The sequence below is a fragment of the Falco punctatus genome, assembly GCF_963210335.1.
Source record: "Falco punctatus genome assembly, chromosome: 3".
NCBI classification, from domain to species: Eukaryota; Metazoa; Chordata; class Aves; order Falconiformes; family Falconidae; genus Falco; species Falco punctatus.
In genome coordinates this window covers 42,388,967-42,416,930 of record NC_137582.1, presented here as the reverse complement: position 1 = coordinate 42,416,930, position 27,964 = coordinate 42,388,967, and the positions used below count along the sequence as shown (strand labels likewise).

The window sequence follows — 27,964 nt, the reverse complement described above, 5'->3', positions numbered from 1 at the left end:
CTCCTTAAGTGATGTTTGGGATAGAGGAGGCTTGGCAAGGTGTCTGACAATAGTTTGCAGACCTATTTCTGCATTTGGCTGTATGGAGAAATGTATCTTACTTGCATGCCCTTAGAGGGATAGAAGAATCTTTTCACATATTTGAGTGTTTCTGAAGAGGAACTCATTTTTTCATGTATTTTTCAGGAAATGGATAGCAACTGGTTTATGTCAGTCACAAATAATTATGCTGGATTTATTGGTTGGTTTTTTTTATGATACATAATGATCTGATAAAAATATTTGTTCTGTAAAATTTAGATGTATGGCTGGTTACCAGAGACAAAATATTGTTAAGGTCTCACTGCTGGGCATTAGTTATTTTTTCATCTTTGAATATTGATTGTTTATTGATGTGTTCAAAAGCATTGGTGAAAAGGCTTGAATAATGTATTTGCTTAAGGCATCAAACCACTTCTCTTAAAATTTCCAAATTCTATGAACTTTATGATTATACCAGTGCCTTGGGAATTCTGTTTCTGATAACCTGTTTTTTAGAATTTGTTTGGATTATATTGTTTGATTTGCTTATACGGGACATTATTTCTACCTTGTAAATGAACAATAATTAGGCAATATCTCAAATTATATTGAATCTTCACATTAATGAATGTTTCATAAGTAGATGATACCTGAAACAGAACATTAAACAGGCAGGAGACCTTCACTGGTGTGATAGGAAGTTGTGTTAGCTGCTATGGGTATTTACTCAGGGTGCTTATTGAAAGGGTTATGAGAAGGGCTACAAACTGAGCTGCTCAGGTGATAGGGAATACTGAGAGGTTTTGGCAGCTGGGAGAGCTTCTTACTGAGGACTGTTCTGGGGTGCTCATCTGAAAGGGAACTTTCTCTGTACATAGAGAATCGAAAATGTCAGTTGGGAGCTGGAAAAAATATTTCTGTGGATCTGCTGAAGCGTTATAGATGTTTCAGAATATTTTGGGAAACTGAAGGGGTGTTGCACTTGGAGGAATGCAGCTGAATTGATGTGACATAATTTTATGGGTGAGCAAATGTATCTGTATGTTAGTTTCAGAATAATATTTGTATCCATGACAGTGAAACTGATAAATTACTAAGTTTTGAAAATTTCTTTGAGCACATAATGACCTCTCTCATTTGTGAAAACTTTCGAAGTGGCTGCAACTTCAGTTTTTCTTTCAACTGGTGGTAGAGCAAGACTCACCCATTAAATCTGCACTTTAAAAAAATCTCTATACAGTTATAATATCAAAATTAATTTAATTCATGTACATTACTGTATTTCAAGAGGTCTAAAACATGAAGAACAGGTGATAAGAGGGTAAGGTATTGTGTTGATAGCAAGAGATCTTAACCTGCTTCTTGTGTTCAGGCTTATTCACAAGTTCAGTCATTATAGCAGCTGGCATTACTCAGTTAAATAAGAAAAAAATAGAAAAGCAGTAATTACTTGGCAGATGTAATAAAATAAATTCCAAATTTTGATATGCTAACACATACTATTAAGGATCATATTTTTATAATATATTAGCAAAGCTTTTATGAATGTATACTTGAATATTCTGATACAATACCAGTTTTGAAAACTTTGATCCTTGTGTTTTGAGAGAAGCACAATTTAAGGTCCTTAAAAGCAACAGTGGTGAGTTGCAGATGGGGTATCCTTCTGTCCATGGAAAAATGATGTCTAGCTTACTTTTATTTCTGATACTTTGATAAACTTTTTTTTTCTTCTGGTGCTTTAATCCTGTAGAAATATGTTCATATTCTGAATTGTTAGTGTTGCTTAAATACCTAATGCTTTCACCCTTTAGGGCATGGCTCTGGGAGATGGGCTGAGCGTAATTGAATATGATCGATTGCTTTCATTAAAGAAAGTGGTCCTGTTCTGTTCCTTCATGGCAGGTTGTGTGCTGCTGTTGTTTCCTTTAGAATTATTTTAATACTTGTATGACCCCCTCAGTGTGCCTATGCAGCTCACTAAGCCTGATGGAGAAGATTCCATTAATAATGTCGTATTTTTCCCCTGAATGAGCTCGCATGAGGCTCAGGTGAGAATCAAGCACTGCTATCACTGGGAATGGTAGAAAGGGTTAAGAGCATGGAAATAAGTGAGACTTTCATTACCACTGGGGGCTGGATTATAGGGCTGCATCCTTAGTGACTGCTGGTTAGCACCTTGGAGTTTGACCTCATTTGTCCACCACCTGAGCTAACAGTACTTCAGGGCCAGTGGGCTTTGCTGGTGCTCCTGAAGACTGAAAGCCATGATTCACTTGGCCTTTTTGTGCTGACCTAACTTTCCTCTTAGTGCAATGCTACCTGTTCTGTTTTGGCTTGAAATAGATCTCTGCTGTGTATTATTGAAGATGCTTTCAGTTTGGACTGCGTAATATTTTAATTTTCTCTGTTCCTCCTGTTGATAAGGTTTGTACTGCAAGTTTGACCTCATTTCATTTTTAGATTATCTATCAGTTCGACTGCCTGCACTCTAGGAATTTAGAACAGACGGTTCTTTTTGAGAAGGAAAATATACTGAGTTAGCGATTTATCTTCTGTGGTATGTTGTACTCCTTTCTGCTGCCTCCTTCCAGCATATGACAATTGTGCTTCTTCAGGTTTTGTGTTTCCTCCATCCTTGTTTATTTCAGAACTTTTTGAGGAACATTTGCTCTCTGATGTTGAATTGGCTTTCCATTCTAGGATCTTTGCCTCCCTCTCAGTTGATCAAATTACTTTGAATGGTTAGCCTGCAGATTTTATACTTCACAGAGGATGGCATACAGTGGCCTCCAGGGGATGTAGTTCACATTCTGTTTCACTGCTGTGGACTCCAAAGTTAAACATGTCTCAAGAGCTACGGAGTTTCACAGCTCTCAGTGAGCTAAAATCCAAAAGAGAAACTTGCAATACTTCAGATAGATTTTTCAGTCTGTGGAGAATGGCAAATTCCAGTTGAGTTCAATGGAGTCATGATTAACCTTTGTGTGTCTTGAGAAGCAGACTTGTCAGGTAACATTCTTTGATGTGTTTACAAGATTTTATAGTTCTGGAATGAGATCTTCTGGAGAAATGTGTGATTCTACTTCATATCCAGAAGTTAAAGTAGTGCTGAGTAAAAGCAAATGCATCTCTATGGTGTATAAGGTAGTAGGCATGAACTAACATTACATGAACTAAGGTGCTGCAGTGCTTTATGCATTATTTAGGCAAAAATCTTGTTCGGCAATATTCAATGAAAGTGTAGCAACCACATGTGTCATATGTACCACTAGATTATTTTCTGTTTCAGCCAGCTCTCTGTCCTGTGTTGCAGTATGCTTGCGCAAGCATTGTGGCAAAACCAAAAACCTTCTAATTTTCTCTTACCCAAACCAAAAGCATAAGCAAATGTAACATGATAGTGCACTGAACCGGCCAGTTACACAAGACAATCTCAACAGAGTAAGTGGCACCTATACAACACCCCAACTACAGAGTTTTTTTAGTAACCAAGTTTCAAGTAACAAAGTTTAGTAACAAAAATTTCTTCAAAAAGCATTTACTTCTCGTCAGTAAAAATATTACCAGAAAACTGCATGGTTTATTTGGAACTTTATTACCTGGCTTATCTATTGGATGTGTGGGATTGGTTTGACGTACCTGCTAGTGTATTTGATTGACCCGGCTGGAGAGATAAAATTATATTTAAAAATTCTGTTCTACCCTCAAAATACGTCAGTGGTATGAATTTAATCAATGAGTGAGGAAGAGCATATACTGTCAGCCGTGATGCCATTGGTATGCTGATGGTATCCAGCACAGTGTCTGCTTCTCTGAGTGTAGACAGTGCAGTCTTCCAGATGTCCCAGTGTCTGGCCAAAATAGGGATAGTGATACAGAACAGATGGTCCTGTCTCAGGACAAAGCAGTGTTGTTACAAGCTGATAGAGGGATGGAACTGGAAGAAACGGCAAAGCTTCAGTTGTTGGGTGCCATCTTATTCTTACCGTTGATTCATAGTTAGCAGAGGTAACAAGGAGGGCTGCCTGTTGCACTTGGGCAGAAATTTGAAGAGCAATAACAAAGCTCCACAGGTTTTTTTCCTTCTGTCCTATAATCTAAGCGTTTTGGTGATTGTCATAGAATTACTGATAGGTTACCGCCTCAGACAGGACTTAAATACACCTAGAGCTTACCATGAACTTTCACATACAACACACTAAGTATCCTTTGCTAAATAGAGTTCAGAGATTTCTTTGCCTTCTCTGTCTGCCCAAACTGTCCAGTCTGAGATCACTCATATATGAGTCCTTAAATTAACTGGAACTTTGCTAACACAACAGCTTGGTCTGCAGTCGGGTGCATTTGGGTATAGTGCTTCACTGAAAAGCACTTTTTTAAAAATGGGAGATGTGCTAGTTTCTCAGTAGAAAATTTAAGCTGTACAAGTATCTTGCTTCTTACTTGGTGTGTTTCATCACAAAGATTCTCTGAAGGGACATGTAAAGTGTTTGACTGCATATGGGATTTGATCATTTCCATTCAAGAAAAAGAAAAGAGTAGCTGGGGAAAGAGAGCTATTCCCTCTGTAGGAACCCTTGATCTAGATAGGTTTACGGAAGAGAGCATACAGATGCTTTAGTAACTGGCACTCCAGAAACACTTGTTCAAAATACTTTTTGAAAAGCAAGGTGTTGGAAGGTTCAGCATTACTAGGAATGTTTGGCATAAGTTTATTTATAATTTTTATGCTTTGCCTCAACTTTCATTTCAATAAAAGGCATACGCTTAATCCTGCCAAGTGGCTGGCAGAATAAATTAGGTGGATACAAAGAAATACAAATGTGGCCCTCAGTGCAAAAACAGATTCATACAAAGCTAAACAGTTGTCTGCTCTGACTGGCTGGAAAATCGCTGTAGTTGCTTTATGTTTAGTGAGGTGTACTACTGAATTAATGTATTATTATTCATCGTAGCTCATTTTCGTAAAGTTTTATATTAGCAGCATGCAAATTATCAGTTTAATGCAAAACAGATTTTATAAAGAAAACCGTGACAATGTAATGTAAAATTCAGTATTTTGGATATATATTGTAAGGAACATCTGTACTATGTTAACCAAATACACTTGAAAAATATTATGGCTGGCTCCTCTTTATTAGAAAATAAAAAAAAACCAAACTAAAATTAAAACAAAATGAGGCCTTTTGAATATACATTCCTTTAATGCTCTGATATTTTTGATATGATTGAAAAAAAGCGTACTGATTTAAACATGGATTATTCTGTTATTATGACAAAGCTTTTTTTTGGTGGTTTTCTTTTAAGAATGCAGAGTTCAACTGAAGTCTGAATTGCATGTTCAAATAAATATAGTGGTTGCATAAATAAAGGACATCAGAATTGGAGCTGATGAAAAATATTAATCAAAATTTTCCTTTAATTTAAAAAGGTTTTTTTGCTTAAAGCTAAAGTGCAAAAAGTAAAAAGTCTGCCAGGGAAAAACACTAAAAGATGTTCCTTTAGATGCCTTCTGAAGTCCAGAATTTCTGATTGTTTTCTGAATATTCTCATTATGACCTTTTTGCAGTTCTATATTACTCTTTTAGTGCGTGTACTTTTGTACAATTATGGCAGTTGCAGTGATGCATTGTAGAATGTGATGTAACAAGTGAAATATTCTAAATTGTGTTTTATTGGAAATGTAGGGGTAATTAATGTGCCTCCAATCAATAATAGAGTCCTGTTATAGTAAAAATAAAGTATTTGAAATAATTCTTTAGAACTGAATGAAACTACCTAGTTGATAGGTTTAGACCAATGTGTTTGAAATCATTATTGGTGTGGAGCAACAGTGGTTCTATAGTCGGTCACTGTTACTAAACCAGTGGGTGAGCAGTGGGTGCTTGTGGTATTAGATCATTTGTCCTAGAATTACTAGTAGGGAATGATAAGAGGGCATGATGCTTGTTCTTTTCAGCTGTGGTTATGGACTTTCTCATTTAAATAAAATGAGACTATGATGTTGCATTCAGTTAGTGGTCTGTGCAGCTGGGATATCCGAGACTTGTTTTATAAACTTAATCTGCCTGATTTGGAGCAAGGGTCTGAAGCCCAGACCTTGCATCTTAGACACTGTCATCCCCTAAGTTAGTGCTCCATCAGTCTTGCCTGCAAGTAACTTGTCTTCTGTAGTAAACAAATATCCCACCTAGTGGAAAAGGAGAATAAGCAGGAGCGCTGTGGGCCAGTGTGTGGTGTAGTTGTCTTAAGATTCTGATGTGTGCTCTAATGAAACTGGAATGTCTTTGTCAGAAAAGGCTCCTTCTACGTTAATTCCAGTCCCAGCTTAAAATAGGAAGATGGAGAAAATGAAGACAGATTCCTCTCACTCTTGCTGATTAAAAGTGAGAACTTTAATCAAGGGTTCATTGTATGTTTCAGTACATGCAAACAATGCTGCTTTCTGTCATCCCGTGTTGGTTTTGCAGTGTGATTCTGCTGGGATTTGGCTCTGAGAAATGATCCAGGTAGAGGTGGACATGTGAACTCCAGGATTTAGCAACATCATATTTCAATTGGTTTTGCATGCGTCCTTCAGTGGAAGCACAAGCATTTAGAGAATTTATTGTTAACTTCAGGTGCTTACTAAGATGTCCTCAGAACATTGGGTTCAGGAATTTCAAGTGACTGTAAGGAGTGAAGTCTCTTGATGGATTTACTTAGGATGATATTTGCATCAACAGTCTATGGCATGGGTCTGAACGCGGCCAAATTCCAATATTTGAAGATGTTAATAGAAAGATATATTAGAATATGTGTGCCAGACTTAACAGCGGTGTCTACTCTGTGGCATTGAAGTCATAGATGAGTAAGAAGAAAAAAAATGACACCATGTACGTAGCATATTGCAGAAGATAACTCCAGTTTTGCTTCTGTTAAAGTAAATGTTTAAACATAATTTTCAGGAGTGAAGCGTCAGGTGTTCTTTGTCTGGAAGCCTAATTCCTGCTTGTTCCAACAGTTCTTTCAGAAATAAGGTGGGATTTTGGGGGGGCTCTCTTGGTATAGATAAGAAAATTCATCTAAACCAGAGAGCACTGGTTAACATAATAAGAAACATACAATTATGACATAGAAAGCAGCATAAATTACTGGAATGCAGGCAGAAGTGCTATTGGTAGTAGGGTTTTGTTGGTTTGGGGTTTTTTGGCTTAATTTTTGGGGGTTTTTTTTGGAGAGAGGGACTTAGATTGTTTTAATGAGAGTAGTAGAGCATATTAAGAGTCTGTGCTTCAGTCAGTGGTCCTTGCTATGTACATGGAATACATCAGTGTCTATCATGATGTAAGAACACCGCCTTGAGAAATTAATTGCTTCAGAGAAAGAGGCATTATTTTACTGGGACACCAGAATTCACTGGTGGCCTGCTGTAACATAAATCGGAATTAATTATCTGTATTTTTTACTCTCACATGAGAACAGTTAGTGCTTTTCTTAGCATTAGACTGAACAAACTGAACTGTCATAACCTCTGTAAAGATGAACCAGAACTTTTTCCAACTTTGCACCTTATAGTTCTTGAATTACTCCTATGAAATAACTACGTGTTTTATAAGGGAGGAAAGAGACAAAAGTGAATGGATCGTATCAAAAAATGTAGCACATAACCTGCTTACCTGAGCCTTCTGTGCAACTGAATTTTCGGTGCATTTAATAGGAGTTTTACATAAGAAGAGCTCTGTCCTTAAAGCAAATGGTGTGCGAGTCTTGTAGGAGGTGTTGTAAGAGGATTCCACACTCTTTCATCCTAAGACATTAAGCAGTCTTGCACACTTTCTAGAATACTCGGCATTAGTACCCCTTTCCCTTTCCTCAGCCGTTCCTCGCTAGAAAGAAAGGAAGTAAATAATTACAAACAACGTCCTATTTAAAAGTGTTGCCTTGTTTTACTGGGCTATGTTTTTGTTTAGCTGAAACAGATACCCTTTTTCCCTTTCCCTTTTTGATGAAACTTGTCTGTTTAAAAAATGACAAAGAATTTAGCTTAGCGCAGCATTATCATTGATACAGAAAACATCTGGTTCTGTGCTATGGTCTATTACACTTGTGATGTTTATCTCACTTTTTAAGTATTTTTGTGTATTGTTGTTATGGCAATACATGAAGATTGCAGCTGTGTGAATTTATTTTGATGAATTGCTGATTTGAGAGAAATGTAAGGGGATTTTGTTTTGTAGGTAGGTTTTTTACTACATGGAACATACTTAATGGAAATTGCTGGAGGTCCAAGATAAGGACTTCACAGACATACCCTAATTCATGTAGAAAACAGCAGAGAATTAACATTCAATCAAAGAAATACAGTGCACAGTCATGCATTAAAATAACAAACTTTAATTAGCACAAGTGAGATTATTTCATTTATGTGAACGTCCAGCCTATCACTGTACAAAGATAGGTAACAATTTTCTAAGGATTTGAGTAGTTTCACAGTATTCTTGTCTTCCATCCCATAAGCAGTCATCGACTTGGCTTTTCTTTCTCTCTTTTCTCAGTGAATTACCTCATTGCTGCTAAATAAGATCACTGAACCGCTCAGCTGTATCATCACTAGTTGGTCTAGCAAAGAATACAAAGAAAGAGAAAAGATTCAGTGTTCCAGACCCTGTAACTGAATTGACTTCTCAATGAAATCCTTTTCTGCTAAGACTGATTCTTTCTGATGTTACATAGAAACATCTGAACCTTTGGAAACCTTTTTTTTGTTCTTAAAATGCATTATTGCACTTGTATATATTTTAATAACATCCTCATTTATGAACTAATGCTCTTCTGCAAAACACTTATAAATTGTTGAACAATATATACACACATACACAGAGTTTAGTACTGAAATTACTGTATGATTTTTTGGGGGTGGGGTTTTTTGGTGTTTTTGTTGTTGGTGGTGTTTTTTTTTTTAATTAAGGACCTTCAGTAATGAATGTGGTCAATCAAGACGATTGCCAGATGGCACATGAACTTGCTCACAATTCAAACATTCCCATCCAAAGTTACAGGTATAGGGAACCAGGTAGCTTCTCAAATGCAGTTCCTTTAGTGAAAAGAAAGTGCAATAACTGCACTGTAAATTAGAGGCATCCAGAAAAGACTGAAATCATTCAATACTGAGACAGAAGTGCAGTAATTAAAGGAAATGCTGCAATTATTCTTTGGATTTGGTAGATGGGGTTATACTTCTTTGTCTAGCTGGAATATTAACATCTTTTTGTAGCTTGCCATGGATAAATTATATCCAGTGCTGAATTAACTCAATGAAAATTCCTTGAGAAAAATTAACAAATGTATATGACATAGGGTTTTACTTTTTTAAAAAAATCTACATTTTAGCATGCACTGAATGCTAAACATAAACTGAATATTGCCTCTTCTGATTTTAAAATTCTCTGTGACTTTTCCCAGTTTGAAGTCAGGATTTAAAGTCTGCCTTTATGCACTTTCGGCTCCATGGGGATCCTTTAACATCAGATTTCTTTTTAAAACATAAATATATGAAATTACCTGTGTGTACATTATCTGAAAGACATTTTAATTAGATGATGATATACTGTATACCATAAGCCACATGCATCAGTCAGTACCTGGAGGGTTTGGTGCTCATTTAATAGCAGCTAGTCAGTTTTGCTTGTTTACCTTTCAGCTAGAACTTAACCAAATTATAAACAACTGAAAACTGGGGTTTATGGATACATGAGGTATCTAGAACACGCCTATTTTATGTCAGCAAAAAATACATAGATTATCCTTAAAGAATGTCCTGACTGTAAACCAAGAGAATTCATTTACAGTCTTGCTGATATATACTATTCCAGTGTGATCTCGTGCAAATAATTCTCTGAAAGTCTCAGCTATTTTCCTGCAAAATGGGAATGATTTTACAATAGTAGAAAATCCAGTTCCTATTTTGAGTTGCTGAAATATTACAGCAGTATGGTGGGTATGCACATTATGGTCTCTTCCAGTGTGATGTATGTATCCATTTCATGTTTGCGGGGTTTAGCACAGCACTTATAGCAATATTTTTTCATTGCTAGGTGAAAAAAATCAGACGAGGAACGTACACTCAAAAACCTGAATTTTCGATATGCCATATGTCAAATGGAGCTATTGGATAGCTGGTGATGACAGGTTTCTTCTAAATGAATCTGAGAAATAAAGATTGAAAAAAACAGGCAGCACCAAAGTGAAAATGATACTGAATGTTTTTCAAGGAACCCCTTGTAACAGAGTGATAATTGATATAAATAAAAATCCTCTCAAATGCTTTTCCTAATATTACATAGGTAACTGTGTTTTCTTCTGTTTTGAGTTGTTCCGTTCTTCAGTGGTTCTGCAGGTGAAGTACCTTTATTGCTACAAAATGTAATTGTTCATCCTGTCATTCTGTCTTGTTGCAGAGGATCTTGATGATCTACGAATGGAAGGAGTAACAAGTGTGATGTCTTCCGGGAGCAAATTTAATCAGACTCGAAGTGCTCATACGGCTGAGCCTCAAGCAAAGGTCACGTTGAATATCTGCGCAAGATGTGCCAGGTAAAAAGCAAAACAAAACCAGATCATGCTAGTCAATACATTCTTTTCCCCAGATTTTCAGCTATGTATTGTGCTTATAGGCGAGGTGATACCTCTTCTGTACTAAAGGAAAAATACTTAGTTATTGGCTACCCTTTGACTTGTGGCATTTGGGTTGTTCAGCTTATGTTTATGCGTGATATGTCACATCAACAATGAATCAAGTCTCAGGCTTACTTCACAGCTTGAAAGTATTTTGAGCCTTTCTATCTCTGAATTTCATTAGTTATTTGAGCTTCTGTGGTTTTTCAGGAGATGGATCAGGGAATTTAAAGGTTCAAATTCAATTTGAAAAGCACCTGTATAAATGGAGATTTAGTTGCACAGGTGCAGTTCAGTTTTTCAAATAGTTGCTTCTTAGCACTTTATAATCTCATCCTGTTTCACCTCCAAGATAATTTAATCAGGTTGAACCCCTTTTGGTTTTGACAGCTGGAAATAATTCTTGCATTTACAGTATGAGGGCCAAATAAACAGGTTGGCATTCCTGTAGCCAAGTCAACTTGAGAATGCAACACTAACAGAAACCCCTTAAATTTCCTAGATCCATTCTTCTATGTAGACAAAAGCTCATTTGGAGAAAGGATTTAAGCCTGTTTAAATGACAAAACTAACCTTCTCACCCTTCTGTTAATGGTTCAGATTAGCAAGAACAATACAGAAGCATGCCAATTTTATCTGCCTGCCTTTGCCAATGGCTGTTCTATTGTGTAGTTTGAGAGGGGATTAGCTGCTTGTAAATAAAAAGCAACCTGTGGTGAAATTAAGTCAAAAGTTTGGCCATATGCCACCCTACGTTTCTACTTTTTTTCCATTTTGCTTGTAAATTACTACTTTTAAAAGGCACTTCTGTAGGAAGAGGGGCTTCAAAACGTTTTCTGATGCTTGGGAGCAGAACTACAGGCATATTGAATCACCCATGCGTTAGCATCTCTGTAGCAGGGTTGTGGAGCCTCGGGGGACTTCAGCACACAGTATGGTCAGAGCAGCAGTGACTGGATGGATGGCCTTGTAATTCTAGAGAGTTTTGCTGACAGCAGTGTGGCCTTATGCTTTAAGAAAAGAGCAAGCAGGCTAGTCATGGGATTCTTTCTAATTCACTAGAAACAAATTGCTTATGTTGTAAAATGTTTCCAAACAACTAGCTACATGAAAGTGTGGCACCTTTTTTCAACTGGCATTGGTTGTCCATGGATTAACAAGTAGAAAGGTAAGGAAAACAGAAATGTTCTACATGGTCTTTTTGAATTTACATAAAATCTTGTATGGATTAATAAAAAGGTTAATTAAATTCTAAATTCCTTGAAGTAGCCGCTAACAGCAGGTGCCAAGATTCTATATATTCTCTCAATCCTGCACACTAGGGAACAAACGGCTCAGATCTTGAGCCAAACCTAGCAACCTTGGCTATTGCTATTGTCCTTAAACTGGCTGTACTATATGACTGCAGACTAAGATATGAGTTGTAGAGAAGGATCTCAGAAAATCCCCTTTTGTCACTTCACATATCAGAGAATGCAAAGCAGGGCTTTATTTTGCCTGTACACCTTCATTTCATTCCCTACCCTATTTGATGAAGTCAGCGAGGAACTGGATGATACCTACTTGACTGTGGTCCTTTTAACTCTTGTTGAAGTTTAGCAGTTTCTTTAAACTTTGGAGGAATCAAAAAATATACCTTCTCATCAGTAGCAAGGGAGCTCGAAAGAGAGAAATGGGTGTAGCTGTTTTATTCAGCTGTGAGGAAACTAACATTCTTCAAGATTATGAAGTCAGTATGTTCTTTTGGAGCATTCCTTCCTTCTTATGGAAGGACACCTTTCCTTTCTTACTCCAAGATAGAGTTATTAGTGCAGTAAGCTGTCTCTTTCGATACATTCACAGCGGATTTGTGCAGTGCCTTCTTGCAATTGCTGAAGTAGTGGGTAGAGAGAATTGAATGAAGCAAGTGGCTTCAAGGACAAAGTTAATTTTTTTTTTCTGGTTCCAAGAACAATTCAATTTTCTGTTACTTAGTGATACAGCCATTGAAAACACCGTGCTATAAAATCACAGCCTGTTTGGGTCATCTCTATGATCAGGTTTCTCAGTGTTGGCATTTGTCTCCATTGTTATGGCAAAGCCCAGTATTTATTGTAAGGTCATAATACAGAACCTACTAGTATATTTAATTGCTTTAGAATTTTTTTATTTTTTATTCTCAAAGTAGTCTTGTGTGCAGTACAGTTTATATATAAATACTATGGAATTTGATTATAGGCACATTTAAATACAATTGAAAAAGTCAATGTAAGTTGTTTTGAATACTTTTGGTTACAATTAAACGTGTCTTTTCTCTTGATTTTACACATTTTTTTGGTTGCATAAAGTGATTTGAAATGAATGGAGCTATTAATGGCAGTGGGTGTTCTGTAGATAATAGGGCTTGTCAAATCAGATTGCCAAATCAGGTTTACTGAAGGTATTTTGGCTGTCTGTAGGAGGAATACAACTTTTTACTTGAAATTTGATTGGCAGACTTCCAAATGTTAGAAAATATGCTTCTTGGCTCAGGCAAAAGTTTGATTTTACTCATGCATTTACATATTCTAGTTCTTTCCTCTTGCTGTATTTTTTTTTTTAAATACTCTGTTCTGATTACTCTGCAGTCAATTTACCTTCTGTGGTACCTCCTCCAGAAGGTTCCTCACATTCTTGAACATGCTGGGGCTCTTCCAAGAGGGATTTATTTAAACGGTTGAAGGAGTTCCTCAGTACAAGCTTTAACTTAATTTGGCTTAAATTTTTGGGTCTCGCTTGGAAAGGACAAATACTCTTAATAAAATTCCAACCTACTTCCTCATTAAAATCATATGTAAGTTTTAGACCCTCCTGCTACTAATATTACATTTTCTTGCCCTAAATCATTAGAGCTCACTCATTATTTGAGAATTAGAGAGAGCAGGGCTATGGCTATGTGCAGGTTACTTTAGCCTGAGAGTGCTGGTTTAATTCTGTATGCTCACTGAGAGCACCTGCAGTAGGGTACTCCACTCCCCTGTTCTATTTCTGATGCGGTGTTTAACACAGTGTCAGAGGAAGATCTTAAAAAAGAATGCTAAATGGGAGTGACTATGTTAGAGATAAAAATCTACTTTCTTACAAGGCAAACTAAATCCAGTTTATATTGGGGGGGAAACCTGCAATGCTGCTGAGGTGCTGCATTTGGCAAAACATTCTCCCTTGACTTAAGTGACCTGGACAAAAGTAAGAGCTTTTTCATGAATCATAAGAAATCAGACTGAGAATGGACATAATTTGAAATATAATAAAACCCTCAAGCATCTAAGGTGGGTTTTTTTTCAGAAACTGGTATCTCACCTTCAATGCTGATAATTTCATCAGGCATCTTCAAATGATAGTGTTGTCAGAGCCCAGGTCAGTAATTTTAATAAAAGGTAAAGTTCTCCACCCAGATATCTAGGAGGTAATGGGGGATTCTTTCAAGCTATTACACCGAGTTGATTTTTACGGTTTATGGTTAACAAAAACCTACCCAAATCACCCCAAAACCAACCAACCAAAAATCCCCAAAAAGCAGAGAAAGAGAAATAAAAGGAGAGGTTAATTCTCCTCATGTATAAATTGATTTGTAGACTGGGATATAGCTGTAAGAAACAGAGAGCTTACTGTTTCCTGTATAGATGTTTCACACACGATGAGTGAAATGCAGATGGATAACAGCTTTAAGAGGTTTTTCAAATGGGAAAGTAGCTGGAGAATGTTATTCCCATAGCTGTTCTTGGACTACAGTGCAAGTTAAGCAGCATATTAAGTCATCTAAATAAAGGGGTGACATCATTCACAAGGTGGAACAAAACAAAGTTTATAGATACAGGAAAAAAGGCTACAACCCCCCCTGTATTTGGAAGGTCTGCTTTTTGCTATTTAGTCTGGAAAATAAGCAAAGACACTTTTAGTACAACTGATCTTGATTTAGATAATTTGAGCAAAATTATTATAATAAAAATTCCTTCTTCATCTAAGGGCACAACTAATCTGACTGACTTAGAGATTAAACTGACTCATTCTATAACACAATTTTGTGCATCATTTCTCATACAGGCAAAAAAATGATTTTCAGATTTGGCTGATGAATCATAAGATACTCTCAAATATAAGCAAAACTCATATGGCTTAAATAAAGATCTAAACGACAATTTGTAAAAGCCAAACAACACTTCAGTGTTTTCTCATGTATTGTGACTTGCACATTGAACATTTTATAAGAATTTAATCAGGCATAAAATATAAAATAATATTCATGTACTATTGAATTAATTTTAGGGGGGGTTCTTTTTTCTTTCTTTCTTTCTTTTTTTTTTTTTTCCATAAGGACCACCCATTAGTCTTGTATGCCCACTGCCATGCTCAAAAGTTAAATCTTGTTCTTGTGGAGTCTTGCCAATGCATTCCTGGAAGTAAGAAGCTTTTTGTTTTTAATAGCGCAAGGGCTGCATTCATTCTTCTTAACATCAATAGAATACAAAAAAGGGGTTGCATGTGATTAAAAAAGAAATGGGATTATAGAAAACATGCTGTGCCACAAGCTTGAAGGCTTCTGAACAAGAATGTTGGGAAGGAGTGCTAGTCGCATACAAATGTGGGTTTGAGATGCAGTATTTTAGTTAATATTTTAAGATTAGATAGAGCAAATGCATGGTGCCCTAAGGCCTTTTAACATATTAGAGGAATCAAGTATACGGGTATAAACAAAGTAGGTCTGTACATTAAAAAAGTAAATGTGACTTTTCTAACAGTCACTATTGGTAGTGGAATACAGTTCAAGTGCAGTAATTTATGTGGTTGAGCTGCTAATGTAGAATAAATGAGATATTCTGTGCGTGCTACCATTTACAGGTAATCTCCGAAAACTTAGTTTGGAAAACTCAAAAATTCTCATGTCAGTTCACCTTGCCTCTGAAATCTCCATTGTTGCCCTGCTCATAGTCTGCGTCTTTGACTCCTTGAAGATATCTTGTCCTCCAAAAAATCTTCAGGTTAGCTTGGTTATTTGCTAAGGCCAGTTAACTTTTCTTTAACCATCTGGATTTTTGCAAAATTTTAGTAAGTTTGGTTTTCTACAGTGTGGTCTCTGCCACTTCCATATGTACTTGGGACATAGTCATATAAACTACATGGTGCTATGTGTAATTTAAGAATCACATGTAGGTTCTGTGAAATACACCACTGGACTTTAAGCAGATCTTAATGACATAGAGCCATGACGACCATTTATGTGTGAGGAAGGAGACGAGAATTGAATGAACCAACTATAATTTGTTATAAATTGCAGAATAATGGTAGAAAGAATAGAACTGTTGTCAGAATCGGCCTTGCTATGTCTCTCTAGAAAAGAACAGGAATTAATTGGTCAGAGAATTCTCTAGTGTTAATCTAGCTTTGACCATTTTAGATTCTTACAGAATAACAGTTTGTGTAGAGATGCTTTATCTGACTATCACAAAGCTATAACAATACTAATGAGACTTGAGGTCATCAGAATTTGGTGGAAAATTTGGTAATGAGCTGTGCAGAAAATAGTGTCTGAAGCTTGACAAGTAGATCTTATTTAACTATCAAAAGCAGAAAAGCTGATGACTAAATAGAGAAAAAAATGCTGCTAAACAAGCCATGTTACTGTATGTGCCGTCCACAGAGAACCCTACTGAAACTTCAGACAACAAAAAAAAATCAGTTACCCCTGTGAGGAAGATCATAAATACTGACAAAAGACTACATCTAAAAAGCAGTTAAAAGATGATGGGCTCCTGGAAGATTTCCTCAAGTGAAGGAAGGAAGCGTACTGAGCTTCCCTTCCTCGGCTTCAGCTGTGCACTAGATTCCTTCCATATCGGTTATGGCTAGTCCGCTCTTACTGCCATTGTGTCCCGCCACAGCAACCATCGAGATGGCTGACTTGTCTTTTGAAATCGGATGGGTTCTCCTGTCTTGTCCAGGCATGTAATCCCAGACTGACCCCACGGCTGGGGAGGGGATGGTGCAAGGGAATGGGTGCTGTACTATGCAACACTGCAATAGAGTCTGATCACGTAGGGTGAAGAAGAGGGGCAACCTCTGACATCCCATATAGATGCCATAGATCCTGGAAGAAGGGAGGATGTAGAGTTTGCTGCTGGTGTGGTTTTTAACAGATGGACTAGGTTTTATGTTCTGCCAAGTTAGACCAAGCCACCACTGTAGGTGCTTCTGCTCTGTTTTCAGTGGGCTGCTGTTCCAAGTCTGAGTGTGAAGTCTTCTTTCCCAGGCTGAGCCATTTTGGTGTGAGCAATTCTAAAGGGAGTAGCCTTAAAAATGCATGCAGGACTCAAAGATGATAAAAGGCTATGCCTACATTGAAATCTGACAGGCAGATTTCTGCTTGTGCAAAAGTTCCTTAACTGCTACATGAATTGTGAAACTATTCAGTGATGGCATCTGCACATGCTAATTTAAAGGGGGTTCAGGTATATTTACATGAGCTATAATCATCCCTTTAACTGCAATGGGAATATAAACCAAGAGGTGATGGAACTGGGTAAAAGACAACCTGATCACTGGGAATATGGAATTCTCCATTCCTTAACAGAGTTAGGAGTAGAGCACTGTGTATGTGACTTCAAAGGATGTCTTTCGATAACTTTTTTTCTTTATAGACTTTAATTTCCTTCCTAAGTTAATGTTTTGTGAGGAATAACCTGCAACTGGTGGATCCTGGAATGCATATGACTAGAAATTGGGACTTGAGGAGAATAAATTGTAATTTCTGATATCAAAATCATGATATACCATGATAGATCTATTTGGAAAACATAACATTGCATTTCGTTTTCAGAGCTGATGCATAGTTTTGATTCCTCTTTTTCCTAACTTCCTTTGCTACTCCCCAAAGTTCTGTGTAAATAAATGCATAGTGAATATTCTGTCAGAGCAGAGGGTGCAGAGCATCCAGATGACTTGCATCTGAATCTTTTATTATGTTCCCCGCTAAGTTCCATTTTTTTTTAATTTTTTATTGACTGCTTCATTTTGGATCATTATATGACCCCTTTTTCTGTGCTAGCTTTATTCTTCATGGTGAATTTTATATACATTTTTCCTTTTGTACATTTAAATGGGTTTTGATTTGTCTAGAGTGCAGCCTTTTACACAAAAATGTAACAGAACCCCCTAGGATTTGTATTTTGCTTATTTGTGGGTTTTATAAATGTTTTTAATAAAAGTCTTTTTCCATGTGTAAATACTTTTGAAACATCCTCTTTTAAAGGAAACAGCTAATTTCTGTCTAATCATGCAGCAGAAATATAGGAAACAATGATATTGTGTCATATAATTTATATTTCTGATTGATCAATAATATATAGATGTGTCAGAAAGAATATTCTCTCAAATCCTCCATATGATCCCTGGTTTGTCTCTGTGCACTATAATGCAATACTGGAGAGTGGATACAGGTATATGTGTAGTTTGGTACATGTATTTGCATGAAGAATAGTTTTTGTATGTCTGCCCAGTAGTGGTAAGGCCAGCTTAGTGACTCAGTTTCTGGCAGAAACTTCTGGTTTGTTAATTTTCCTGAGATTTGGGAACAAATGACTTCAAGGTACCAAGGGAAAAAATGTTTCCAAAATAAAGTGGGTGGTACAGAAATAATTTTTTGGGAAAAATTCTCTGATTGGAGTTCATGCACAGAATGTTAGGAAAATTACGTCTTCAAATGTTACCAAACCTTTTGATTATGCATACATAATTTTTTCATTCCTGTGTTGCATTTCATACTAGCTTTCTGTCTGTGTGCTATTTCTAAGTGACTACTTTTACAGAGGAAAAAGTACTAAACATTCCAGATGACTCGTGCCGCTGGTTTGGATTCTTTTTTTTTCCTTTATTTTCTTTTTTGTAACATTGGTTTTATTGGACCTCTTCTTTCAAAGAGCTGAATTTTGCTCATGTTTGTTTGTGGTAGTTTCACAGACTTTGTGCTAAACAAATGTTTTATTTACATCTGTTTGCTTTAAAGAGTGGCAAACAAGCAAATGAAACACTGTATAGTGGTGCTTTATAAGTTTTTAAAATCTCCTTTCACTTTGGAAAATGGTAGAGAAAACCCATACTTTTCCTTTTGCTACTTAGAACTTCTTATAAGGTGGAATCCCAAAAAGAATCAGAAGAAAATAAAAAGTTGTGGCAAAAATGAATGAGTCAGAAAATTTTCATTCAGCTTTTTGGCTGAGTTGAATTTGAGCTGTGATTAATTTGTCCAGCTCTGATACATTAATAACTACAATAAAGTCTTCATAGTCTTCTCTTGATTTTCTAAGTGTTACATACAGCTACAATAAACCATTTTATCTTTCCATCTCTGGAGTGGTGTACCACTTAGGTATCTTACTTATTCTTTTAAAAAATAGGAACACACTAAAGAAAAAAAAAATCAGAAAATATTTTTTTCTGGTCCTAGTGGTTATCAGAGACAGAGAACATAAATTAATTTTTCAGAGTGAGTAAGTTTATTTTCTAAATTGTCAGAGTACACAGTAGTTTTTCTTTTCTTTCACTGACTCGTGTTGCTTTGAAAATCTTACTATATGAAAAATAGGGAATATCTCTGTGATTTCAATTGATTTTTTGAGTTCATGGATCTAAGTTTGACCTCTAAAATGCACAAGATATTATCATTTTTAATCCCAAATCTTAATTAGTTTTATGGCAAACTCCCTGTGAATGTGTGTTTTAAAAAAATTGCCAGAGTTGCTCTATTTTCAAAATCTTAAACGTGTCTTGGGAAGGGAACAATGTAAGACAGGAGATTTATATCAAGCGGTCAGACAGAAATCCCAGGAGGATCAGACTTCTTTCCTCCCTCTTTTTTACCAAAATTTCCCACTTTATAAATCGACTAACCAATAATTTCAGACCTGTCAGAAGTTCCACAAAATACTGTGATAATAAAAACATAGTTATCAAAAATCGTGTAAGCTGTGAAGAAACCAGTATTTTCGGAAGCATCATTTATCTCTTCAGAAGGAATAGTGTGTGTCTGTGTCCTTGCATTATGCAGTATTTTCAGCAACGAAGCATTTCCCTCTGAGTTTGATGTAACAGATACTTTATTAAAAGCTGCACATGTGGAGTAGACTTGTTTTTGACATAAGTAACTGTCACTCAACGTAAGAGAAATTGAATTCTGTTTATTTAAAGAAAGATAAGTGTTTACATGTTAGTAAAAATAGATTTACACTTGAAATGTGCACCAGGTACATAAAATTTGCATGTGAATTGCATCTTAAACATATGAACATATTGGTCTCATGATATGACTGGTTTTGGAAATGTGGCACTTAATGCACCCAGTTCATCTGGAGGTGGCCCTGCTGTAACTTTACTGACAGGGAATTAGTATCTGGTTTTGGTTATGGAGGAAAAATACAGTATAAGATGCTGTGAATTGATGATGTGTCACTAGAACATCTTTTGTGAGAACTATTGTTCAAAAGTAGCTATATTTATTTTATTTATTTTATCTCAGTCTGGTTATAAAAAGATAGAACTCATATGAGGAGGTTGGTATACTTGTAAAGATTTAAAAACACTGTTGAGAAATTCTAAGAGTAGACCTGAAGGATTTTTTTAGTTCTTTTGAATGTACCAGTCTTGATTTGTAATAATGAAAGCAGTAGGAGCGTATTTGAAAATGAAATTAATATCACTTTGTCTAGTCCTGAAAATTATTGTACTGTCTCTCAGTTTAATAGAGGGTAACACAGGGTAACGGCCATTTCATCCTGTCCTTCATTTGTAGATCTTGTCAAGACACCGCTCTCCCTTTTCACATTTTAACCCCCTCAATAATTTAAAAAGACCAGAGCTTTCCCAAGCCTTTCCTCCTCCTTCTGCCTTGAGCTCTTTGATGTGTGCTTTGCAAGCTAACTCTCTGTTGCGGTCTATATAAATTCTGTTTGGTGCTACACTGTGATATATATCAGCAATGGCAGTTGCTTCTGGATGCAAACAATACAGGGAGGAAGCCAGGAGATCATGAGCTTGGGGAAGCTTGTTGGTCATAATTTGAGGCTCTGGATAACAGTTTAATATAGCTCTTAAAGACACACATGCACACACACACACCCCACACACACACCCCCACACACCTCTTTCACTAGTCCTAGAAAAAATGGTTCACAGGGGAAGAAAGAGTGTTAAGTCTGAAAAGACTGACAAAGACTGTAATTTTTCTCCTGTGAGATAATGGTTTGAAGCCAGCAGCAGATAAAAGATTGCCATAAGAATGGCTTAATTCCCCATCTTGTAAAAGCATTAGATAATTCAGTCTCTTTATGGATTCTGTACTCTGGGAAATATATTTCCACTTTTGGTTCTCATAAGAAATAGCTGCAGAGTGTACTTACTTAAATGCACAAAGGCCTGCATTCAGACATTTTGAAAAGGCAAACAGCACACAGAAAAGATTATTTTGCAGGCTGTGTCAAAGTGTAAGTTTTGCTCAGCAAGTGGATATTCTAGTTTTACCAGCTGAAAACATTATGGCTGTGAATTATGTATTGGTGACATGGAAACTTTCCACAAAAACCTTTAAGAGTGACTGGAAAATAATGCTTTTAATTTGCAGAAAGAGAATGGACTTCAATCAAAATCCATTTTTAACTATTTTTATGAATTTTCAAATTATTTACTGTGTTTTAGTGTGCAAGCACTGAGAAATAGTGTCCTTAAGGAAGTGAGTGCAAAATTAAGAAACACTCTGATCCGAATATTATCAGTGAAAATGGGGTTACTTTAGATTAACTGTACCTTAGATCAGGGTGAAACTCAAATATTATTCATGCTGTGTGTCTCACATGAATAGAATCGATGGTGGTAACAGCATACTCCTGCCTGAGAGCTGAGAGCTTTGCACTACTTTAAAATGGATTTAAAGGAATTGTAACTCTTTGCTGAGAAGCATGCCAAATATGTCACTAAGTTTATATTCCTACATTTTATTCAGAAATTTTGTTAAATATCAGTATTTATTCATGTAGTCTTACAGTTTACTTTTGGAAATGTCTGCCTTCCTGGGTAATGTTCTGCAGGATAATCCAATAGTCCTCATGCTTCATTTCTCTTTAATGCAGATGCTTCCTGTATTTTAGTATATGGTGAGAACAGAAGCTATGACACTGATTTTTTAATATAACAAGGTGACATGCTGCAGAGCTTTCCCATTATTACTTCAGACTTTAGAGGTGCCAGCCGCTCTCATTACTCAGTGAATTAACAATCCTCTGTTGTTTGCCCCCATAGATCTAAGACATTATTCTTCTATGGCTTACTGATCTGAAATTTGTATAAACTTCTTTTAAAGTCTAATCTTCATTAGGAAACTAGAGTATGCAGCTAAAGCAGATGGAGGATTTTACCAGCAAAAGAGTACTTTTGGCTGTATATTGTTTAATAATACTTAGTAAATATAATTTCACCATTATATTAACTGGCATAGTGTATACTGGGAAACTGATATCTTTTTGTCTCTGTACCTGTGAATACACTAAGAATTTTACTGGCACAGTTTTAACATTTTTATTTTCATAAAAGGCGTTAGTAGAACAAGTGGAATAGGTCAGAAATTCCTGGCCTTATATGTAGGTGCTGGAGAAGCTTTGTATTTTACGCCGTTATAAAGGAGCACAGAACTTGTGGAGACATTATGTAAAGGTACATGAGATCAGAATTTGGATCAGTATGTTTAAGAACAAAGAATGTAATAAACTCACCATATTATAGGCAGTCGGGACAGATATTTACAAAGCTTGGAGTACTGTTCCTTGGTGTGGGGTTGAAGTTGCTAGGGAAAGGCACAAGGAAACATTCAGTGTAACCTAAAAGCATGTGGGGACTTCCAGAATTCTCGTCTGATCTCTATTGCTATAACTTCCCTGGAGTTAAGTATTTGCTCTAGGAAAATTATATTTCAGTATTACAATGGTATCAGAGTGAGATGTTAGATGTAGTTGTAATGTTTTAAGTTACAGAAAGGAAGCAGATGATTTGAAAGAAAAAAAAAAAAAAGGGAGGTCCAATAAGTCCAGTTTATCCTTCTCCTCATCTCTAACTGAAAGTCCCTTTGCTTGCCAAAGAAACATCATCATGTTGTATTTTTTATGTTTACTTTGTTAATAAGTTCATGATACTCATTAATCTTACAAAATGTGTATTAGAGATTTTGATCCAAATTTTTCCAATCAAATGTTTTTTTGGAAATAGAGATTCACAGAAACCAAAATGTTTTGCAAAAATTATCCAGATTCAACAAAATTTAGCTGACACAGGGAAGAGCAGAGAGAACGGCTGGAGATGCAATTTCCCACTTCCTCCTGGAGGACTGCCGTTTGCTGTCTTGGTGCCCTGTAGCAATTGTTATGAAAAAGCCAGAAGAAGCATTTGTATTATCTTGAAATAAGGTTTTAAGGATTTCTTCTCAAGTGGAATTTCAAAGTTTCTGTGGTTGTTGACCTCTGGGCATCATCAGAATTTGAGCGAATCTATCCAGCTCTGGTTTGCTGGATTTAAAAAGGCAAAGTCCCATAGTCATGTACCAGAATTTGAAAGCCAGCCACATACACAGTAATTATATAACTTTGGCTGTAGTTGTTTATTGGGGGATTAAAGGAGAGTTGTCCAAAAATTATAAACCTTCTTCTGTTTGGGTTTGTTGTTTGGTTGGGGGGGTGGGGGGGTGGGGGTTGGTTCTGTTTTGGAAGGAATAGAATGGAAATTTGGTTATTTGAGTTGTGGCATATTTCTAGATGACTATTTGCTTTATTCTGCTATAACATGGAGTTTAATTTCATTTACCTCTGATTTTAAGAATGCCATAGGACAACAGTGTTGACATAGAGGACAATCATAGTTTATGTCTACATTTAGTGCACTGAAGGAGTTCGTAGGTAGGAATTTGTCCTGCATCTGTACTTACAGTCATGTGCACATTCAAATATAGACACACCCATAGTTACCCTCAAAGCAGGACTTTGTTTTACCTCTGAAAAATACATTTTGCTCAAGTGTAAATGTTTCCACAAATTTCAAATCTGAAAATGCATGCCAACTTTAAATTGTGGAGAAACAAAACAATTTGAATTCAGCTTCCTCAACTGTTCCCTGTTATTTTTTCCCCAAGATGTAGTTTAATTCCAGTGTCCTATTGCCCGGAAACTCTGCAGCTGTATGAGGGCTACTGTATTGTTTTAGGGGTGGTACAAGTGGAGAAATCACAACTCCTTCTAGCATTACTCTCTCCTTTGATCCCCACTACAACCATGCTTCATTAGGTACCCATTATAATTAGTCATTTTAGGATGCTGTTAGATAATTTTGGATTCATTTAAGGAATTGGTTTGTAGGCTCATCTTGTCTCTTTTCAGTTTCTAAGTGAGGTCATGAGTCTAACATCTTTCTAAAGCAGCAATTACTATAATGTCAAGAAGCTGTCCTCTTAATAGCTCACCTAAATTGGATGTTGATGGATATCAGCGAGATTTGAAAACAGGACCCCTCCTTCTGTCACACAAAAAGAATGGGGAAGTGTAATGACATGCCACGTGCCATGTAGTTGATTACAGTAAAGACCACCAATAAACTCACTTGGACTTTGGATACTGTTAACATTTATTTTCTTGTCAAGTATGTCAAGTTTTGGCAAGGACTAGCTTTCAGATAGCAGTGACAAGTCCACACAGTCTGGTTAAGCAGCATCAGCTTCATTAGAAGAAAAGATCACTAAGAAATACATCCTAGTGAACTGTGTTAGAAAAAGTAGAAGTTCAAAGTTTTGCATATTGCAGAGAACAGACCTTCCTTATGTAAGGGTCCTTTCTTTTTGTTTACTTCTATATAGCTGTAATTAGATAAAGTTATGTAGATAGCTCCAACGGTAGTATTTTTGGCTTAATTAAGTTGCATGTGTTTTAGTATCAAAAGGACTTACTGGTACATTTCAGAAACTAGAAGTGAAACTCAGTTTTTTGAAGTCATCTAATGGGGAATATGTTGCTGCTATGGAAATCTCATTGTTGACTTTCAAAAAGCCTTACATCATGTATTCATTCATACTATTTACTCATTCCTTCTGTAATACTAACAGAATAGTCTTTATGCAAATACATGGAAGAATCTGACTATAATTTGTTCAGACAGTGCAATCTAGACACAAATGACTGTAGGCTCCAAGCAAAGCTGATCTTGCAGAATGACTGTTCGTATGGTGCCAGTTTATTTCCAGCTACTAAGTAATGCTAGAAGAAAGATCAAGATGCACTCAGTGTTTTCTCCTCATAGTAATGAATGGATCGCCACAGGGTTATTATGGTGTTTTTGAAAACAGGGTAGGGGGATGTGAAGGTTGCTGTGAAGGCAAAGTTAAGTCCATGAGGTGTTTCCTCACCAAGGTGTGTCATTAGAAGAGCTGTAGTCCTAAGAGTGCTAGAATGGGTCTTTCTGAAAGGTCAGGCACAAGAGAAGCTTGAAACTTTGTAGCACTTGATCAGTCTTTTCCAGCTGGATTCCATCAAACAGCAACTCCACAGAGCTCATCTTCCAGGTGGGAAAATGGCAAATCTGCACTGAATCCAGAGCCCACCTGAATGGTGTACAGTGACCTGTCACTAAATTCATGTTACCAGATACTTACATACTGCATATTTAATCTCTGTGAAATTCCCCTGGAACATTCTGTCATCTTGTAAATGGAAATAATTTGAAACATTTATGGCCATTAGTCTGCTTTCTTTAACTGTTTTTTGGCAACAGATGGAGCTGAAGTAGGAACTAGTATCTGATACTTCTCTAGAGTATTGCTTCTTGCACTGTCTGCAGGGTGAAATCAATGTGTTAGTGAGTTACTTCCTACTCTGTAATCATAGGGCTTTAGAAATGTTTCATTAAGATCGTTGGTAATCGTGATAGCACAGAATGATGCGTTCTGAGGTGTTGTCAGGCATTCAAATTGCCAGGGAACTATTGAAGATGTTCAAAAAAATGTTGTGATATAAGTCAGAATGGGGTTTTGTTTCACACAGCCTCATTGATGAGAGGTTACACAACGTAAATCACAGTGTTAACCTCACTTTCATTTTAGTTTAGCAACCGAGATTCAAATAATAGTTTCATCATAGGATTTTTTCATTTGGGAAGTAGTTCACTTCTATTGAAATATCAAATGGTAACATCCTTATCTTGATGATATGCCCTGTTCTGCAACAGTCTGTTTTAAGAAAGACAGGTGTCCTGAATGCTCAAGTTCAGCAATGCACTTAATATGGGCATGATTTTAAACCAAGGAGTAATTTATTTAGATAAATATGTTAATGAATAAAAATGGTAACATTTCTTTTGTATCACCTTTCTGCATGCTGATGTAATTTTTCATTTTTCTAGTGAAAATTTAAGATGGCTGAACTTTTAGACCAAAAAAAAAAAAAAAAAGGTTGTGCTTTTTTAGGTAGGTTACTCCTACTTACAAATACTGCACCATCACTAATAAAATAATTAAACCAGTAGATAAAGGCAGCTTTACATGGCAATAATATAAAATTTCTGATAAGTTGATAAATGTTAAAAATTTGTTGAAAATAGTGCTTTTTCAGATATCAAATCAAGAGGAAATATTTTCCTGCTCTGAATGCTAAAGGAATCAACATCTTTTCTTTTTGCTGACTTTAGTCACTGCCATTTCTTAGATAATACTATGTGTGTTATATATGTTGTTCAGGAAAAGACCTTTTGAAAGTAGTGGATGAAAAAAGCCCATAATTTAAATCTTGACTCTGTTTTTCCTATTTGCTGTTCTCTTCCTCTGATGAGGCAATATAGGATTTTATTATCCTGCTACTCATTCAAGGAATTTAGATGAAATTTCGTCCTCTTTTTGCGTACTCTTGTAGTATCATATTTACTAAGTCATACTGGCAGTATGACTGTGTTTCACACACCCACAAGCTTGTTAGTAATGATAGACCTGCTATACTGATGCTGTACCCAGCAAACTTACTTGGTAAACGTATTCAGGATGTCTTTGGTCCTGAAGTCCTTGGCAGTTTTCTTGGAACAAGTCCTACAGAATGCATTTTGGGGTTAAAGGCAATTGAAGTATTTACCTGGAAGCTACCTTTGTAGCTGTTGAAGGTCCAACATGCAGCTGATTTAATGTATCTGAAACAATGGCCTCTAAGCAAGAGTTGATGCTATAAGCAGTATATATAGAGAAAAAATAGTATTGGCTATCAGGTATCAAGTTTAGAATCCAAATAAAATAATAGCTGAAGTAAGATTTTGATTAGTAACTTAAATAGTCTCTAAAGTATTAGTAAATTAGTAATTTTTAGGTAACTGGTTTTTTTTTAAGTGTACACATTAAAAATAAGAGCCAAGATTTCCAAAGCTAGCCGCCAGTGTGGAAAAGTTTGACTCTTTTTAGATTGCTTTGCAAACAAGGATGTGACTGTCATATACATTACTCTTTTTATAATTGCCTTTTCCAAAGCAGTGGATGAAAAGTTCCGACTCAACATTTTGGTCATCATTTACCTTTTTTGCTAAAGGATTTCTATTAAGTATCTGGCAATGAAGACTCAAGTCTACCTTGGAGAGCTGGAGATGAAAATGCTTTTTTTAGTACCAGCGACCAGATAAGTGGATTTCATAGCTTAGGCCTTCCAACATTAATGATACTTGCAGCGTGGTGCAGGCACTTGTCTTGCAAGACATTCAGCAAGAGTGAACCAGGGAAGACAGTAGCATAAACAAGGACAGATTAGAAAACACATCCCTGATTGTATAATGAGCTTCTGATTGCTTTAAAAGTTCTTCTAGACATATGCTTCTTTCTAATCTATTGCTTAAGAATTTTCAAGTGTTTTCATTTTACTGTGGAGGTGTGTTATGAATACTATTAATATTGACAAAGAAATCAGAATTCTTTTGGCAAGCAATAGCATTTGTGACTTTTTATGTTGCTGGAGAATCTATTCCAATATGAGTCCATATGTAAGAAATACATGAGTTAAAAATTGGAAGTGGAAATGAGTTCCAGATATGTCAAACATCTTTTTCACCCATCCACCCACTAATTCACCCAGCCATTTCTTTCTACAAAGGGAAACCGTATGAAATAGCTTTTCTGACTAGATACACTGGACTTAAAAAAATATTTTTTATATCTTTTTCATGAGGCAAATAAGTTCAGTTGTTCATGTCTGGTTTGGATTTATAAAAGCTGAGAATGGGAATG

The 27,964-nt window shown here is 36.2% G+C and overlaps 1 protein-coding gene across 5 annotated transcripts in view; it reads left to right on the top strand.

Annotated features, from left to right (window-relative positions):
- LOC308060212 (uncharacterized protein C8orf34 homolog) overlaps positions 1-27,964 on the top strand; it is a 273,979-nt gene that overhangs the window by 99,090 nt on the left and 146,925 nt on the right. For all 5 annotated transcript variants that reach the window (XM_080378682.1, XM_080378680.1, XM_080378678.1 and 2 more), the window contains exon 8: positions 10,464-10,599. In XM_080378682.1, the coding sequence (XP_080234808.1) occupies positions 10,464-10,599 (136 nt within the window). The remainder of the gene's footprint in view (positions 1-10,463; positions 10,600-27,964) is intronic.